The sequence below is a fragment of the Abrus precatorius genome, unplaced genomic scaffold (genome assembly GCF_003935025.1).
Source record: "Abrus precatorius isolate BTA unplaced genomic scaffold, Abrus_2018 Scaffold2, whole genome shotgun sequence".
Taxonomy (NCBI): Eukaryota; Viridiplantae; Streptophyta; class Magnoliopsida; order Fabales; family Fabaceae; genus Abrus; species Abrus precatorius.
In genome coordinates, this window is record NW_020874362.1 from 24,841,536 (window position 1) to 24,859,673 (window position 18,138).

At 28.1% G+C, this 18,138-nt stretch overlaps 2 protein-coding genes across 2 annotated transcripts; both read left to right on the top strand.

Moving 5' to 3' along the window:
• The first annotated feature begins 510 nt into the window (after positions 1 to 510).
• LOC113859199 (ras-related protein RABA1f) lies at positions 511 to 3,373 on the top strand. The gene is made up of 3 exons (XM_027492013.1): positions 511 to 614; positions 680 to 1,003; positions 2,746 to 3,373. The coding sequence occupies exons 2-3, from the start codon at positions 783 to 785 to the stop codon at positions 3,176 to 3,178; spliced, it is 654 nt and encodes a 217-aa protein (XP_027347814.1). The 5' UTR covers positions 511 to 614; positions 680 to 782; the 3' UTR covers positions 3,179 to 3,373.
• A 1,058-nt stretch (positions 3,374 to 4,431) lies between these two features.
• Positions 4,432 to 10,098, top strand: LOC113858038 (acyl-coenzyme A oxidase 3, peroxisomal-like). The gene is made up of 13 exons (XM_027490445.1): positions 4,432 to 5,003; positions 6,023 to 6,140; positions 6,245 to 6,352; positions 6,492 to 6,664; positions 6,757 to 6,856; positions 6,970 to 7,044; positions 7,165 to 7,295; positions 7,712 to 7,847; positions 7,923 to 8,042; positions 8,881 to 9,027; positions 9,111 to 9,215; positions 9,296 to 9,397; positions 9,529 to 10,098. The coding sequence occupies exons 1-13, from the start codon at positions 4,534 to 4,536 to the stop codon at positions 9,775 to 9,777; spliced, it is 2,034 nt and encodes a 677-aa protein (XP_027346246.1). The 5' UTR covers positions 4,432 to 4,533; the 3' UTR covers positions 9,778 to 10,098.
• Positions 10,099 to 18,138: the final 8,040 nt, after the last annotated feature.

Genomic DNA, 18,138 nt, shown 5'->3' on the forward strand with positions numbered 1-18,138 from the left:
CGTTTTTAATAGAGAAAAGTGGAACATGGATGAGAAACAATCTCGTTATTAATAATAAGCTATCGTGCTAAACTTATTATTTCTACTTTAGTTCAATAAAAATATAATCTTATACTTCGATTATAAAGATGAAATTATTAAATAATTGGCTAATGATACTATTTTACCAATAAACTTGAAATATAGATTCGCAATAACATGATTATTTATCCGTGAAGCAAAAGTATTAGATAACAACAGAGTTATAATTTTAATTTTAACAAAAATAAGTCATTAAAATAAAATAAAAGTTAGGTGTAACTTCAAAGTTATCTAGTTAAAAGCATATCATTACTTTTTTATTTTAAAAATAATATATCAAATTTAAACCTAATTTCGTTTAGGAAGTCATTCTCCTCTCTATTGGCAAAGAAGAAAAGAAGAAAAGAAGTAGTTAATTTTGGAGGCTTTTCCTTCATTTTCTGAATATAAAAAGGAAGAAAGGAAAATAGACGAGACCTACTAGGGAGGTAAAAAGAAACAAAAACAAACCATTTGATTGATTGTGTTTCAATCTGAAGGCAGAAACAAATATCATTTCAGCTTTGAATGCTTCTCCCTCCATTCATCCTTCTGTAAGAACTCTCTCTCTCTCTCTCTCCCCAATTCCAATGCTGAAATTTGAAAGCTTTATACGCAGTCACCCAATTGAAGAAGGCCTTTAAAACGAATAAACAAAGGCACCCATTTGGTTAAAATTCGATCTTTTGAAAGCCACAATCGCCAAAGAAGAAAAAGGGAAAATGGGTGCGTACAGAGCGGATGATGATTACGATTACTTGTTCAAGGTTGTGTTGATCGGAGACTCCGGCGTTGGTAAATCGAATCTCTTGTCTCGATTCACCAAAAACGAATTCAGCTTGGAATCCAAATCCACCATTGGCGTTGAATTTGCCACACGCAGCATTCACGTTGATGACAAGATTGTAAAGGCGCAAATTTGGGACACTGCAGGCCAAGAAAGGTTACATTTTTTTTAAAAAATTTGATTCGGATCTCTTTCCATCTGGGATTTCTTTAATAATAATAATAATAATAATAATAATAATAATAATAATAATAATTATTATTATTATTATTATTATTATTATTGGATTTTTTTAATTTTTTTCGATTTTGTGGTCGGTCATTTGATGTTTGGAAATGCTTTATGTGGACCAAAGTTTTGTGGGGTTTGATTGAAGATTAATGGATTTTGTTATTTAAAAAAAGAAAAAAAAAAGACGTGGGATTTGATTGACAATGATGAATATTGCATTAAAAACAAAACAGTGGTTGGGGGGTAATCTTTCTTTTTGATCTGGGTGATGAGGACATTGAATTGAAACATGAAGCAATATTCTTTTTGCTCTGTTTTGTTTTTTTAAGATTGCAAACGTGGGATATGCATTAGATTTGATGTAGAGCATCATCCGTATTTTTCTGGGGTGGGGTTGATTAGCGCACCGGTCATTTTGCTATTTCATATAATTTATGGCATTGTGGATGTATGTGCGAAGCAATTTATGATTATAGTAAAATGATGAACGGATTGAAGACTGTTTTCCCTTTGCTGTGGTTTCAAGCCTTGGAAGCTGGCAGAATGATATAACAATTCTGTAGATGAATTATTGAAGAGTTGGCCAAAGTTTAGGGCATCTATGCCTCTGTTAAATAATGCCTGATTTTTTCTTTCGCGTGCATTGACTTTTTTTGCAAAATTTGCGGTTTTTCAACATGCCAATTTACTTTTTTTATTATAGTATTTTGTGATATATTATGGGAAGTTGACACGAGAGGAAAAGTGAAAATGATTGCCTGACTTCTCAAGTTTGGCTTGCTTTGTATTCATATTCTCACTTGTTTTAAATGAAATGAGGTAAAGCTTTGAGTCAGTGACCAGTTAACTCCCAAGATATGATTGTTTCAAATTTCTGATAATTAAAGGAGTGTGTTAGCTCTTCGTGATGTGTGGTGTAGAATTAGGTTGATTATTTCTATTTGGGTGTGTGATTTAATGTGATACTTCGGTTTAGTTTCATTTGCCAATGTGAATGGTGTGCACATGAACAAACATGGTTTTGCACACAATGAGAGTGGAAAGGAATCAAGCCTTATCTTGTCTTCATATAAGTGGTATGTAGTAAATAAAATAGTAAACATCCATGTTAGTCCCCAACATATAAAAGTGGCACCACTTTTTTTTTTTTTTTTTTATCTTTCAAAGAGAATTGACACCAATTTAGTTCCTGGTCATAGACAGTGACATCAATTTGGTAACCCGAAAAATTTGACATAAATTTAGTTCCTCAATCATAGAACTAACATCAATATGGTCCTTCAATTATACAAAGTCGGCATCAATTCAGTCTATCAATTATGGAAAGAACAGCCCCTCAATCTCAATCTTTATACAAAGGGACCAATTCAATGTCACTTTACATGATTGAGGAACTAGCTTGATGTCAAATTCTTTCAAGGACTCAGTTATAACTATTGTATCTTTGGAGGACTAAATAGGATTTTACTCAAATAAAACAAGGAGATAGTTTGAATTTTGTTAAAAATCCGTTTACAATGATCATATTCGTAATATAGCTGTGCTTTTCTTATAAACTTGCAGTGATTTTTCTTCTGCAACATGATATTTATTAATTATAACTGGATACATTATATGTATCCATAATGCTGTATATACATCAGTTTCATTCTTGCTATTTGCCACAGATATCGTGCAATCACAAGTGCATATTATCGAGGAGCTGTTGGTGCATTACTTGTGTACGATGTTACCAGACATGTGACCTTTGAAAACGTGGAGAGATGGTTAAAGGAGCTTAGGGATCACACAGATGCCAACATTGTAATTATGCTTGTGGGAAACAAGGCAGATCTTCGTCACCTGCGTGCCGTGGCCACCGATGATGCCAAGGCATTCGCCGAGAGAGAAAACACATTTTTTATGGAAACATCTGCTCTTGAGTCCTTAAATGTTGATAATGCTTTCACAGAAGTGCTCACTCAGATATATCGTGTTGTCAGTAGGAAGACTCTTGAGATTGGTGATGACCCTGCAGCCTTGCCCAAGGGGCAGACGATCAATGTGGGCGGAAGGGACGACGTCTCCGCCGTTAAAAAGGCTGGATGCTGCTCTGCATAGCTTGACATGTCTTTGGAAGCAAAACAGTATCGTATATCTATCTGTGCATGATCCAACTAGTCCTCAACATTTGGATATCCAAGTCAAATGTTTTAACACATACACTTCTCTTTTTATGTAATTTTTCTCACATATCTTGCCAAGTTTGTTCTTTTTTCTGTAAGCATTGTTTTGTCATAGGAATGATGTCACGTTGCCCATATACAGATTTTACTGTTTGTATTGAATGAAAGCAATATTCGGTTCTTAGATTGATCAAAAGTAACCATCTCATCATTCTTCCTCATTGCACTTGCCGGAGCTAACTTTAGTATGTAGATACTTTCACAAATGCAGTACTTACCACACCGGCAAAGGATTTCAAGGACTTACACAATGCAACACTTAAAGCAGTACTTTTTTCCAGCTATAACACTATTCCTTAATGCTCTTTTTTCTTGGTTAATTTATCAATATATAAATTTAGCTAAATATAAAAAAAATAAAATTACAAAGGGGAGTCTAGAACCAGACAATTAGAAGTTGGAATGGTCAAGATAAGCAAGATGGAAAAAATCTATATCCTGATCCAGTGATAAGCCCAAAAGGATGCGAAGGTGTCTAAGTGCTTGTTTGGCATGTCATAATTGATTCTTAATTTGGAATAAACGGACACAATTTTTTGTATACACACACCAATGAAGGTTACATGACAGTGATAATTTTTTTACTTTCATTAGAATCGATTATAATCAATTTACAAACAAACTCTTAACTCTTTTTCATCGCATTGACAGCAACCAAAATCCATTCCACAATGAAGTTTTGTAATATGAAGTCCTTTAGCAACATGATGGCGATGGAACAATCTCCATGACTCAGTATATGCCCAAACTACAGTAAAAACCACTACACAGAGATTTGATTAATACTTTTATCATTATATTTTGTTGAGTCTTATTTATATAATAAAAAATAAGTGTTAAATTAGTCGTAAACTTTTTATATAATAAAATTTTCATTTTCAATTTTTTATTTTATTTATGAAGATATTGCATAGTATTTTTCAAATCTGCCGCATTTCTTGACTTTCCATCTTTTCTAATTTCTGGGCAGCCCATGCTGTCCCAAACAGCACCTAATCCATTCAATTTTTTTTTTCTAATTTTCCTCCTAGTTATTATATTTATTTTAAATTTAATTTTTTTCTTTTCATTATTTTTAATTCAAAATTTTTCACTTTTCCTTAAACTTGAGAAAAGAGGAAAAAGAATAGTCTTTCTTAACATATCCAAAAAGCTTTCCACTAAGATGTCCTTTTTCTTTCCTTAAACATAAAAAAGCAGCGTTTTTCCTTTCATCATTTTCCCACTGCGATGGATCCCCGCGTCACACGGCGAACGGAGATTCTCTCCAACCACCTCCTCTGCCGCACGCCACCACCGTCCTCCATTCTCTCTCCTCACTCCTGCTTGAGCTTCACTCCGCCGGAACTCTCGAACGCGAACTGCTTCGCGTTCGACGTGAAAGAGATGCGGATTCTGATGGACGGTCACAACATCGAGGAGCGTGATTGGCTCTTCTCCGTTATCATTCAGAGCAATCTCTTCCACCGGAAGGAACACGGTGGAAGAGTGTTCGTGTGCCCCGATTACAACCAATCGATGGAGCAACAACGCGAGATCACGATGAAGCGCATCGAGTATCTCTTGGAGAAAGGGGTTTTCCGAGGGTGGCTCACAGGGAAGGGTGTAGAGGAGGAACTGAGGAAGTTGGCGCTTCATGAAGTCATTGGAATGTACGATCATTCGCTCGCTGTTAAGCTTGGCGTTCACATGTTCTTGTGGTAGGTTTTCTCTATATCTCTTCAATTTTTTTTTATAAATATTTTGAGAGTTGCTGAAATATTAGGGTGGATCGTAAGTTTTTGTTTTCACTTGATTATTGCTTTGGACTCGCTTCGAGTGGTTATTTTATGATGTTTGGAAATTGAATAATCGTTTTAAATGAGTAAGAAAAAAATAACAGAGAATGCAAGAGATATGGTGACAGTAAAAAAGAAGAAAGAAATAAAAAATAAACATAAAAAAGTAAATATGAAAATATAATACTGAATACTCTTGCTTTTTATACAAAGTACTATTGAATTTCTTATTATACCTTTGTACTATTGAAGGTACATTCGAGGTAGGAAATTTTTTTGGAAATGACTATGACAGTAAAAGAGCGAGTGGTTATTGACAAAATAAAACTATTACAAATTCAAAGCTTTTATAATAATTATATGAGTAAAATTGGAAAAAAAAAATCATTTATTATTAAAATTGTAAAGTGACAAACAATGTAAAAAATATAAAAGTTGCTAAAGTAATTATTATTTTGAACTGGAGGCTGTATTTATTTGTTTTAGGAGTAAGTGCATACGAAGATGTGAGGGGAAAGAAGAGAGAGAGTATACGGTGGATATAGAAAAATCAGAGATACTGATACTAATGGATAGTGCATCAAGTGATTTATACGTATGGAAAACTGCTACTTCCTACCTTCCTTGAGTATATATTTAGAAAGGGAAAAGAAGAGAAGAACAAGAAATTAACAAATATAATAAATGACATCATCTAATATAGAGATAAGGTGTTAAATAGGTGTTAACATTATTGGATTATACGATGTTTTTAATTTTAATGTGTGCTTAAAGTACATGTTAAAAATATATACTTTATTTAATGCTTTAAATTACTATAAAAAATATATATTGAATTTTTTGTAATTTTGAGATAAGAATTTTTTTTTATTTTCAATAAAAAGTTTTTATTTTTAACTTCTTAACATGTGTAACTGAACACATTATTTAATGCAATGCAGGGGTGGGGCAGTAAAGTTTCTGGGAACCCAGCGCCATCATGATAAGTGGTTGAGTTCTACTGAAAACTATGAGATCAAGGGTTGCTTTGCTATGTCTGAGTTGGGCCATGGAAGTAATGTATGTGAAGGTTGCTCAATAGTTGTGGTCATTAGGTCCACGTGTAGTGTATTATGCTTTTACTTTGTCACTTTTGATAATTCTTTCGAGACTAATTTTTATAGGTTCGAGGAATTGAAACAATTACTACTTATGATTCAAACACTGGAGAATTTGTCATCAATAGTCCATGTGAATCGGGTCAAAAGTATTGGATTGGTGGTGCAGCAAATGTAAGGATTCTTTTATATACTTCATAATGCATATATAAAAGCCTAGACGTCATAAGATTGTTTGGGTGCTTACATTTTTCTCGTGCTCCAAGTTTGTACATATTAACATTATACTACATTAACTTGCTATTTTATTCAGCATGCAACGCACACTATAGTCTTTTCACAGCTCAATATAAATGGAAGCAATCAAGGGGTGCATGCATTTATTGCTCAAATCAGGGATTCAGATGGAAACGTATGTCCAAACATTCGAATAGCTGATTGTGGTCACAAAATTGGTTTAAATGGAGTTGATAATGGCCGTATCTGGTAATATTTGCATTTTTCGACACAGATTGCGCCTGAAAAAATGAATTCTTTTAGAATGTGTAAACTCAGAAGTTCTGTACATGTGTCTTCAGGTTTGATAATGTGAGGATACCCAGAGAGAATTTGTTGAATTCTGTGGCTGATGTTTCTCCAAGTGGGGAATATTTGAGTGCAATAAAAAATGCAGATCAGGTACTTTGCTTTTTTGGAGAGATTGATATTCTCTTTGGGCTCCTTGTGCTATTCTTTGTTCTCATCGGAAAACTTGCTCACATATCTTTTGTTGTATGACACTCTTGCTCCAGCGGTTTGCTGCGTTCTTAGCCCCTTTGACCTCTGGTCGTGTTACTATTGCTGTCAGTGCTGTTTACATCTCCAAGGTAATGACAACATCTTTATTTGTGGATATGATCAAATTTGTTTGTGTTTTTTCTATGTATTTAACAGATTCATACCACACTTTGACATCTTGCATTATCGTTCCATTTATTTGCTCTTAGATTAGCTTGGCCATTGCTATACGATATGCATTGACAAGGCAGGCATTTTCCATTACACGAAACGGGCCTGAAGTTTTACTGCTTGATTACCCTAGTCATCAGCGGCGTCTATTACCTTTACTTGCTAAGGTGTAAGTCCTCTAGTTACTGGCATTTTGATATCTATTTGCTGAGGCCTCAAAAGGATTCAACAAAAGTATTTATCCCTCAACAAGGGATAAATCAACTCCTTGTACTTTTCTCATCCAAATGTTAAGAATCTTCAAAAATATTCTCAATATTGCATGATTAATTATTTTATACATAAATTCAGAAGTTATTTTCCAATTTGTATTCCACCATAAAGCATTTGATTTAGACACCACATGCATCATCCACCCATGAGAAGTGAGACAAACACATACATGTGGTTTGCTATATGTTGTCAGTTTTGACTAACTATTTAGCAATTTAATTAAAAGTGGCTATTATAGTTTGACCATTTTGGTGGATATTAATGGACCAAGATAGTACTTGTTTGTGTTCATTTACTTACTCTTTTCTACAGATATGCAATGAGTTTTGCCACAAATGAGCTCAAAATGATGTATGTCAAAAGAACACCCGAGTCAAACAAAACAATTCATATTATTTCCAGTGCTTACAAAGCTACTTTTACTTGGAATAATATGCGTACTCTCCAGGTAAGTTTTTCTATTATACTTGGGTTTGATAGAGAATATGCCATTGACCTCACTAAGGTAGAATACATGAAATAGGAATGCCGTGAAGCTTGTGGGGGACAAGGCGTTAAAACTGAAAATCGTATTGGTCATTTCAAGGGTGAATATGACGTGCATTCAACATTTGAGGGGGACAACAATGTCCTAATGCAGCAGGTACAATGAGTATTCTGTAGGAGACATATGATGAGCTGATTGCATTGCAATAATAGGATCCTATCGAGTTAATTTATTTACGTTTGACAAGGGCTAGTGAGAATATTTACATTTGGCTTGGAGCTTCAAGCTTGGAAGTTGGAACTTAGTGAATTTATTGGAGATAAAATCCACTTTAGGCCTTCATCAAAAGCGTAAACTGTTGGTTGATTGATTGGTTTCTAAATGCAGTATTTGAGCCTTTTAGTTCAGGTGGTTAGAATTTTGATCCTTATCACTTGTTTATTAATTGAGATTTCAGCAAAAAATATTGGTTAGCATATGCTTTGTCACACTTAAACCCTAAAGAAATTTTATATGAATCATTGTGACAATGCGTAAGAAACCAAAAGGGCGAGCCTTGGTACATTAAAATTTCTACCTTGAGACCTTAAGGTCACAGGTTTGTATACTGGAAACAACCTCTGCTTGCTTGTGTAAGGCTGTGTGCATTTATCCTCCCTAGAGTCCACGTAGTGGGAGCCTCAAGCACTGAGTTGCCCTTGTATTGTGTTGGAGACAAAATCTATTCTTACTCTTTAATAGTGATGTTTTATGAAATATAATTTATTAATTTAAAGAATCTGTTTTATATGTTTTTAACTGTATAGTAAACCTTGGTTTTCTAGAACATCACCATTTCCCATTTCTAATTTAGGAGATCCTTGTAAATAGACTTTTAGCTTATGAGTTTTGACTTGTCCACTTGAAGTAGCATATGAAATAATTTATGTCACATTTGACCATCAGTTCTCTCATTTTTATCCAATATATTCATGGGTTCTTCATTTCACTTCAGATTAGCAAGGCACTCTTTGCAGAATACGTAGCATGTAAGATGAAAAACAAGCCATTTAGTGGTTTGGGATTAGAACACATGAACAAACCTTGCCCAATTATCCCATCTCAGTTATCAAGTTCCACCATTAGAAGCCGAGAATTTCAGGTAATCATTTCATTATACCTGTTGATATTTGGAACTGCAGAGGTAGAAGCTTCTATTTTGTTTCTTACCTCTCACTTTCGCAGATTGATCTGTTCCACCTAAGAGAACGAGATCTGTTGAAGCGTTTTGCTGAAGAGGTTTCAGAACATCAATCTCATGGAAAAAGCAGAGAGTCTGCCTTCATACTAGTGAGGATTCTACCAAGTTTTGTTATTTTTTTCCTTCCATCTTTTCACTATCTTACAGTTTGAAACTGTTTTCCCTCCAGAGTTATCAGCTCGCTGAAGACTTGGGCAAAGCTTTCTCAGAACGAGCAATACTAAAAACATTCATGGATGCTGAGTCAACTCTACCAGCTGGTTCATTGAAGGTAAATCATATTATTGCTTGCTGAATATTCCTGATACATAGTGTCTTTTTTTGTCTTGTTCAATTATTTCTTGGGTAAAAAATGTGAAACAGATCTATTTATTGATATTTTTGCTCTCATCTCTTCTGTAGAATGTCTTAGGTCTATTGAGATCATTGTATGCCGTGATTTGTATGGATGAAGATGCTGCCTTTCTTCGATACGGATACTTGTCAACAGAGAATGCTTCTGCAGTGAGAAAAGAAGTGTCAAGACTCTGTGCTGAACTTAGACCACATGCACTTGCCTTGGTCGGTTCCTTTGGCATTCCGGATGCTTTTTTGAGCCCTATAGCTTACAACTGGGTTGATTCAAATTCTTGGTCCTCTGCTCAGCATTAGCTTATGCAAATTTCTGCACATGATCGAGGTATAGTGTGGGTTACGGTGGTATGTATACATTTCACCTGTTTAATTTTCTTTGTTAATAAAGAAATGTGAAAAGTATTTTTATTTACATTATGTGTAGAATATTGTTAAACAGTGGGAAAATTCTTGTACGAATTAATCACAAAAGACGTGAGTGAATATTGAGTTAAATAACAAAATAAAAGTTGGTCTTAGATGAAAATCAAGACCAGTTCATTTGTATTGAGTTTCATAAATAAATAAATTTCTGTATCATTTAATAATTTCATTATATGCAAATAGCGGTTGCATATTTAAATCTTATCAATCTATCTTTATTTAAATTTTTGTTGAATCATAAATTGCAGTGCTTTTAATCTATCTTATTCTAATGCCTTTTCAAGCTTGCATTCTTTTGTTCCTGTCATACACTGGTCGTTGTGAATTCACCCTCGGAAACAGACAAGAGCAAAAACATTTTGTTTATAACGACACACGTATAGATTGTTGGCACTCAGAGACAGACATTAAATTTAGAGACTAATAGTTGCTAACTTTGTCTACCAAAGAAATAATTTCTCCAAAAATAACTTTATTCTGACAATACCACATAAATCAAGTTTATTTAATACTTCTAATTTCAATATCTATAATTGGTAGCTAGTTCGTCCATCTACGCAAATACACCGTTAAGTACAACACGTTGTCTGACGAGAAGCTTCATGCACCTGTGTGGTTAATGCTACTTTTTCAATAATAACAATAATAATAAATGTTTACCTACTTTAAAATAAATAAATTAAACTAAGTAATATAGCACCATCTCATAAGTATAATAATTACTGTAATATTACATAATAATATACTAATATAAAAAATCAAATTGATAAAAAGAAAAACCAGTGGTGTTTGTCACTACCTCACCCACCTCTTTCTTTCACGTCGAAATATTCTTTGACATCCCACGAAGAGTATAGATTCTCTCTAAATTTTTTTTTCTTTCTGTTTTGCATTCAATTATTATAATAAAATACTTATTTTAAAATTATTAATGTTTTAAAAATTTGTAATGACTAAGATTGTATCCATTCTCCGAAAAAAGTAAAGAAGATCTATTTTCCTATTGAATGTGTTAAATGAGTAAAAGAAATATAAAAAGAATGAGAAAAAAAAAACGAGATAAAAAAAATAGATGTAACAAAAAATTAGATCTATGAATATAATAGTTTTACAATAGGCTTAGACATAAATAATAACTATAGCACTACAAGAAATGTAATTTTCAATGACTAGATTTTAGTAACAAATATAAAATTTGTCATTAATAATTAATTATTTGTGACAAATTTTTTTATATTGTCACTAATATAATTATTAATAATGACTTAATTAAAAATTGTCACTAATAATAAAAATATATTAATTATAAATAATTTATTAATAATATATAATATTAAAAATTCATTTTTATTTTTTATTTTAAGTTCATTATTAATATGTATATAAAATTAATATTTATGATTTTATTAATAAATTTTTAATTTAAGTATATTTTGAATTTTTATATTTTTATGAGTGTTTAAATTTAATTTTTAAATTAATATTTAGTCTATTCAATTTTAAAAACTTTTAAATTAAGTTTTGTATCTTAAAATTTTATTTGATAATTAAACAATTATATAAAAAAAATAACATTTTATTAATTGATTTATATAAACAAATAAAAAAATTGTAAAATATATAATAGATTTTTAAAGTAAACTTAATTTAAATTTCTAAAAAATTAAAAATAAATAGTTAAATAAAGAGATCCAAAATCACACTACAGTAAAGTAAAAGAAACTAAAAAAATAATTAATAAATTTAAATTTATTTAAAAATTTAAACTTGATTTTTTTCATTTAACATGTCAAATAATCAACAGTAACATTAATAGTGATAGATTATTTCTCACTAAAAGTTAATATATCTTTATTTATATAAAATATGAAAATAAATTTAATATATTATAATAATAAAATATAATTTTTTAAAATTAGTTTTGATTACAAATCAATCTATGTACATTAAATTATTGATATCAATTACTTTATTTTTTTTATTAATTTTATATGACAAACAATGTAAAAAAATTTGATTTTAGTGACTATATAGTCACAAATATTATTTATATATATATATATATATATATATATATATATATTATAATGGTTAATATGATGAAAAAAGAAATAATTTTTAAAAATATTAATATTTAAGAGTAGTTTTTAAAAAAATGACTTAAAGGAGAATAAAAACAATTTTATGATTTTGTTTTTTTATCTGTGCTATGTGAGATTTTTTTTCACATCGAAGATTTTTTTTAATTCAATTAGTTTATAATTTACTCAAAAAAAATTATTTTTTTAATAGTCTTTTTATTATAATTAATCGTATAAATCATTAACATGAAATTATTTTAACTTAATTATTGATTTTGAGTTTAAGTATATATATACTATCTTAATTACTTGAGTGAAGTTGTATGAAAGATATTTGTATTTTTCAAACTAGAAAAAAATAATTTTTAAACTTTGAAATATTGTTATAATAATTAATTTTTTAAATGCTACCGATTATGTTTGTGTTGACTAAATTATTTTTAGCAATTTTATACTTTTTTTGAATTTTACTTTCAAATTAAAATGAGTCTTCATTAAGTTGATTTTTTAAAATAATTTATGCTTATAAAATTGAAATTTAAAATAATTAATATTTATTGTTTAACATTTTATATAAAGGTAATAAGATAAATTTATTAAATATAAACGTAAAAATTATTTTGACAATTTATTTATTTTATATAAAAGTAATTTAATAAAAATTTTAATTTTAAAATTTTAGAATTAAAAAAGTGAACAAAAAGTAAAATTATTATAGAAAGAATGAGTATATTTTACATATTATTTACATATAATTTTAATTTTAAAAATATATGTGAAAAATCAATAGTTTCATTAGATGTTTCATTTTCTGTATGAAATACTTTAAATAAAAATATATTATAATTTTTGAATAATACATATAAATAAAAAAATTGTTATTAATTATAATGTATGCAGGTCACATTTCTGGAACTATAGATATACCTATAATATATTAAAGATAATAATAAAACATGCAAAAAGATTCTAACAAATTGAAGAATATTAAATTGTCAAAAAAAAAATCATTCAAAATAGTTGATATCACGAAGTAAATTTAAAAAGTAAAAAATAAATTATATATAAAACAAATAAATTATAATAAAAATGACGAACTTTTAATCTAAATTCTTGGTGCACACTCAGTGAAGATATCTTTATTTTTCAGATAAATTAATCATCATATTATCATATTTTTTTATATTATTTGTTTCTTTATCTTCTATCAAATCTTCTGTTAAGTCAATATTTTCATAATCACTTTCTTCTTCATCATCAACAACTTCTGTGAGCATAACTGGACTTCCATTAACGATAGATTATGCTAAATCAATCTTATTCAAAGATAATACTTGATCATTACTCAATGCATTAGGTATAATAGGAATTGAACCAATCTCAACATTTTCCTGACACGCGTCATCTGTAACCTCTGGCATGTCATACAAGTTTTTAGGTTTTGTTTTCACAACAACTAGCCAAATAGGATCTTTAGTGTCTTTAACATAATACACTTGAGCTTGACTGGCTAAAACATATGGCTCTTTGATCTTCAATTTGCAATTACTATTGATAAGAAAAAATTCATATTTATCTTCCTTGTATCCTTTTCTTTTAGAAGTTACGTCCCACCAATCACATTTAAATAAAACAACATTGTTTCCACCAAAATAACTCAATTCAACAATATCTGTTAAGACACTAAAATAATTTAAATTACCTGCAGTCTCATCGCTTGTAACCAAAATTCCACTATTTTATAATTTTAACTGCATATCATGATCCTTTGTAGTAAACTTCCATTCATTTATAAGATAACTTGTATATCGTAAAACACGTTTATCAGGTCCACAAGCCAAGTCAAATAATGATTCAGATATACTTTCTTCTCTGTTCTTTTTCAACAGTGTAATCTATTAAAAAAAATTGTATAAAGTATTTATAAGATAACTTGTATGCTAAAATTGTATAATAAATAGACAAATATATAAAATATACTTACATGCTTTTTAAACCATTGTTAAAATTCATTTTCATATCTTTGTTCCACATTTTGTGAGTTTGCTTTGACTAATTCTTCCTTGTGTAATCTAGTCATTTGAACATAATAAAAAAATTATAGTCAGTGAATTAAATATAATTACAATAAATATATGAATAAATAATTTCAAAAAATCACTTACTCAATAAATGGTGAGACTTTATCGCAATTTTTGAGAACATAGATTCTAGCTTGTTCCCACTCTACTAAACTTAGCTTAACATACTTTTTTCCATGTAATGGTTTGCCAAATTGTGAAAAAATGTCCAACTTTAATTTGTTACACTCGTCAAAATCACCTTTATAATTTCGTCCACATCTATTTAATCTTGTCTCAACTCCATACAAATACCTCGAACAAAAGTGCAAACATTCTTTTGCAATATATGCTTCATCAATATATCCCTCTGGATAAGCTTTATTTCTGACATATGATTTAAGCCTACGCAAATATCTATTATGTCAAAAAATGGAGGAAATATTTTTTCCAACTTGCATAAGGTTATAACGGTTGATTTTTCAAGTAAATCCAGGTTTTCCATACTCAATGTTTTAGAGCATATCTCTTTAAAGAAGCAACTTAGTTTAATTAGTGTCTCACAAACCTCATTTTGCATAAAACCACGAATTGAAAGTGGAAGATAGCGATGTAAAAGTACATGACACTTCATTCCATATATTTTCCCTTCTTTAACATCTATACATCGAGAGATATTGGACATGTAATCATTAGGGACTTTTAAGTTAACTAAAAATTGATAAAAGACACATTTTTCCTTGTATGACATAGTATAACATGCAGGTTGAAATGTATATTTACCCTCTTCAATCATAGTTGCGTGAAACTCATGTCGTATGTCCAAATATTCTAAATCAAAACATGATTTTATATTATTTTTAGTATTTCCTTCAAGATTCATCAATGTTCCTTGTATGTTGTCACAAACATTATTTTCAATATACATGACATCTAGATTGTGCCATAACTTTAGATATCTTCAATAAGGCAATTCAAAGAAAATACTTTTTTACTTCTAATTCCTACGCAATTGAATTTCTCCTCGCTTTCTTTTTTTTCTAATAAATTTACCAAACTCTACTTGAAACATAATTATTCGCATATAAATATAAATATAATATTAGGTACATATACACGTATATATACATAAAAAATATATAATAGTTAATGTATAATTACTATTTTTATAGTTTTTAAAAATTTAAAATGTATATAAAAAATGTATCTTATCATTATTAATATCTAATATAATATAAAATTAAAAAAATTTAAATTGTTACGATTGATATTATATTAAAATTTTCTTTTCTTTTTAAAATTTGAAAAATATAAAAAAAAAACAAGTTGTAGAACTGTAATACAAAAGTTTAGAAAAAATATAGATGCAAAAAAAATTTGTTTTTTGTTATAGTTGATATTATCTAATATAACAAATTTTTATTTTTATAATTTTTAATTAAAATTATATAAAAAATAAGCATATTATCTAATTTTCATTTTTATATCATTTTAAAATATAAAATATATATTAAAAACAAGTTTACAAATTTAAATAGAAAATTTTTAAAAATATATAGATGCAATTAAATAATGTATCTTATCATTATTAATATCTAATATAATATAAAATTTAAAAAATTTAAATTGTTAGGATTGATATTCTATTAAAATTTTCTATTATTTTTAAAATTTGAAAAATATATAAAAAAAACAAGTCGCAGAATTGTAATACAAAAGTTTAGAAAAAATATAGATGAAAAAAATTTGTTTCTTGTTACAGTTGATATTATCTAATGTAACAAATTTTTATTTTTATAATTTTTAATTAAAATTATATAAAAAATAAGCATGTTATCTATTTTTCATTTTTACAGAATTTTAAAATATAAAATATATATTAAAAACAAGTTTACAAATTTAAATACAAAAATTTTAAAAATATATAGATGCAATTAAATAATGTATCTTATCATTATTAATATCTAATATAATATAAAATTTAAAAAATTTAAATTGTTTGGATTGATATTCTATTAAAATTTTCTATTGTTAAAATTTGAAAAATATATAAAAAAAAAAACAAGTCGTAGAATTGTAATACAATAGTTTAGAAAAAATATAGATGAGAAAAAAATTTGTTTCTTGTTACAGTTGATATTATCTAATGTGACAAATTTTTATTTTTATAATTTTCAATTAAAACTATATAAAAAATAAGCATGTTATCTATTTTTCATTTTTACAGAATTTTAAAATATAAAATATATATTAAAAACAAGTTTACAAATTTAAATACAAAAATTTTTAAAATATATAGATGCAATTAAATAATGTATCTTATCATTATTAATATCTAATATAATATAATTTAAAAAATTTAAATTGTTACGATTGATATTCTATTAAAATTTTCTATTGTTTTTAAAATTTGAAAAATATATAAAAAAAACAAGTAGCATAATTATAATACAAAAGTTTAGAAAAAATATAGATGCAAAAAAAAATTGTTTCTTGTTACAGTTGATATTATCTAATGTAACAAATTTTTATTTTTATAATTTTCAATTAAAACTATATAAAAAATAAGCATTTTATCTATTTCTTGTATAAAATGGCTAATACTTTTTTATTTTTTAAGTAGAATCATTTTGTACAAAATTATGTTAGAATACGAGAAAAAGAGACTACAAAGAATTGCAGAAAATAAAGCAAAATTAGAATAGTTGAGATTGTCTCAAATGACTTTATTCTTCAAGAGTCTACTTGAGAATGTCAAGAATAAGAAAGATGAAGATCGAAAAATTGAAGATGAAGAAGATAAAGAGTATAAAGCTGAGAATGAAGAAAACGAGTACCATAAAGATGACAACTTTGCCATTGAAAATGCTCATGGGTCACAAAAAAGAAAGGTACTGAGATTAATTAGTTACTATCATGTTATTTTGTGTCATTAGTGTCGTCTACTGATATGATTTTTGCTAGTGCTATAGGATTGACATGTAATTGTTTTGAAATATGACACAGATAAAAACTATTTTTGAGAATGGTGATACCTTACAGTCTTTGACGAAGATAATGTAGATGCAATGTGGAAACATATGAAGGTTAACATTACTTCACTTATTTACTTGTTTTATACAATATTTTCTAACCTAACAAAATATTTTATAATATTTTGATTTGTCTCTTCTAATAAATTTACATGACTTTAGGAAATCTTATGGTTGTCTGATAAAGTTAAAGAATATGCTATGAAACAAATGCAATCTCAATATAAGACTAGACATCATAATTTGTATTGAGCATATCTTAAAAAAAAAAAGAAGCCAAATGATGTGTCTCGTCAGGATTGGAATTGGCTAATAGAAAACAAATGGAGTGATTCTAAATTTAAGGTACATTTCTTTCTCTATCTTTAACTTTAGTTTAATTTTTTTTATACTTATAATAATAAATCATTTTCATTTCATGTAGGAGGGAAGCTTGAAAAATAAAGCTAATCGAAATAAGCAAGAGATTAAATCTATCACTGGTACAAAATTAATTGTGTAACAGGCATTTAAAATGGTATTTTTTTTGTATTTTATGTTAATTTTTATGCATTATATATAACATGAGTAATTTGAAATGGTATTTATCTATGTTTATAACAAAAATATGAGTAATTTTAACTATAATAGATAATTTTGATATCTTTTATTGAAATTTCTAATTGGTAGCTTAATCTATAATGACGTTAAATTATTGTTTGTGTTTTGATATTATTGATTTATAATTGATATCTTTCAAGTTGATGATGTTGAATCATAATTGATGATGTTGTATTACTATTTTTTTTTTTTTTAGTAATTTATCAATTAACTTTTATTATTTTTAAATTCTTATTTATTTATTTTTATTTTTAATAGAAAGAAGATTTAAAAACTAATAAATGGCCAGATGCTGAGATCTAATAGAATATGGTGTACTCCTAATGGTGTACAAATTATGGTAAGAGAAAATATTTTTAAAAGTTGTGGTAGTTGAAATAAAAATTTCATTAATATTTTTCTTTCCCAAATTATCTAATTTTTATATTTTTATTTTATTTATTTTAAACTTTCTACAGAAAG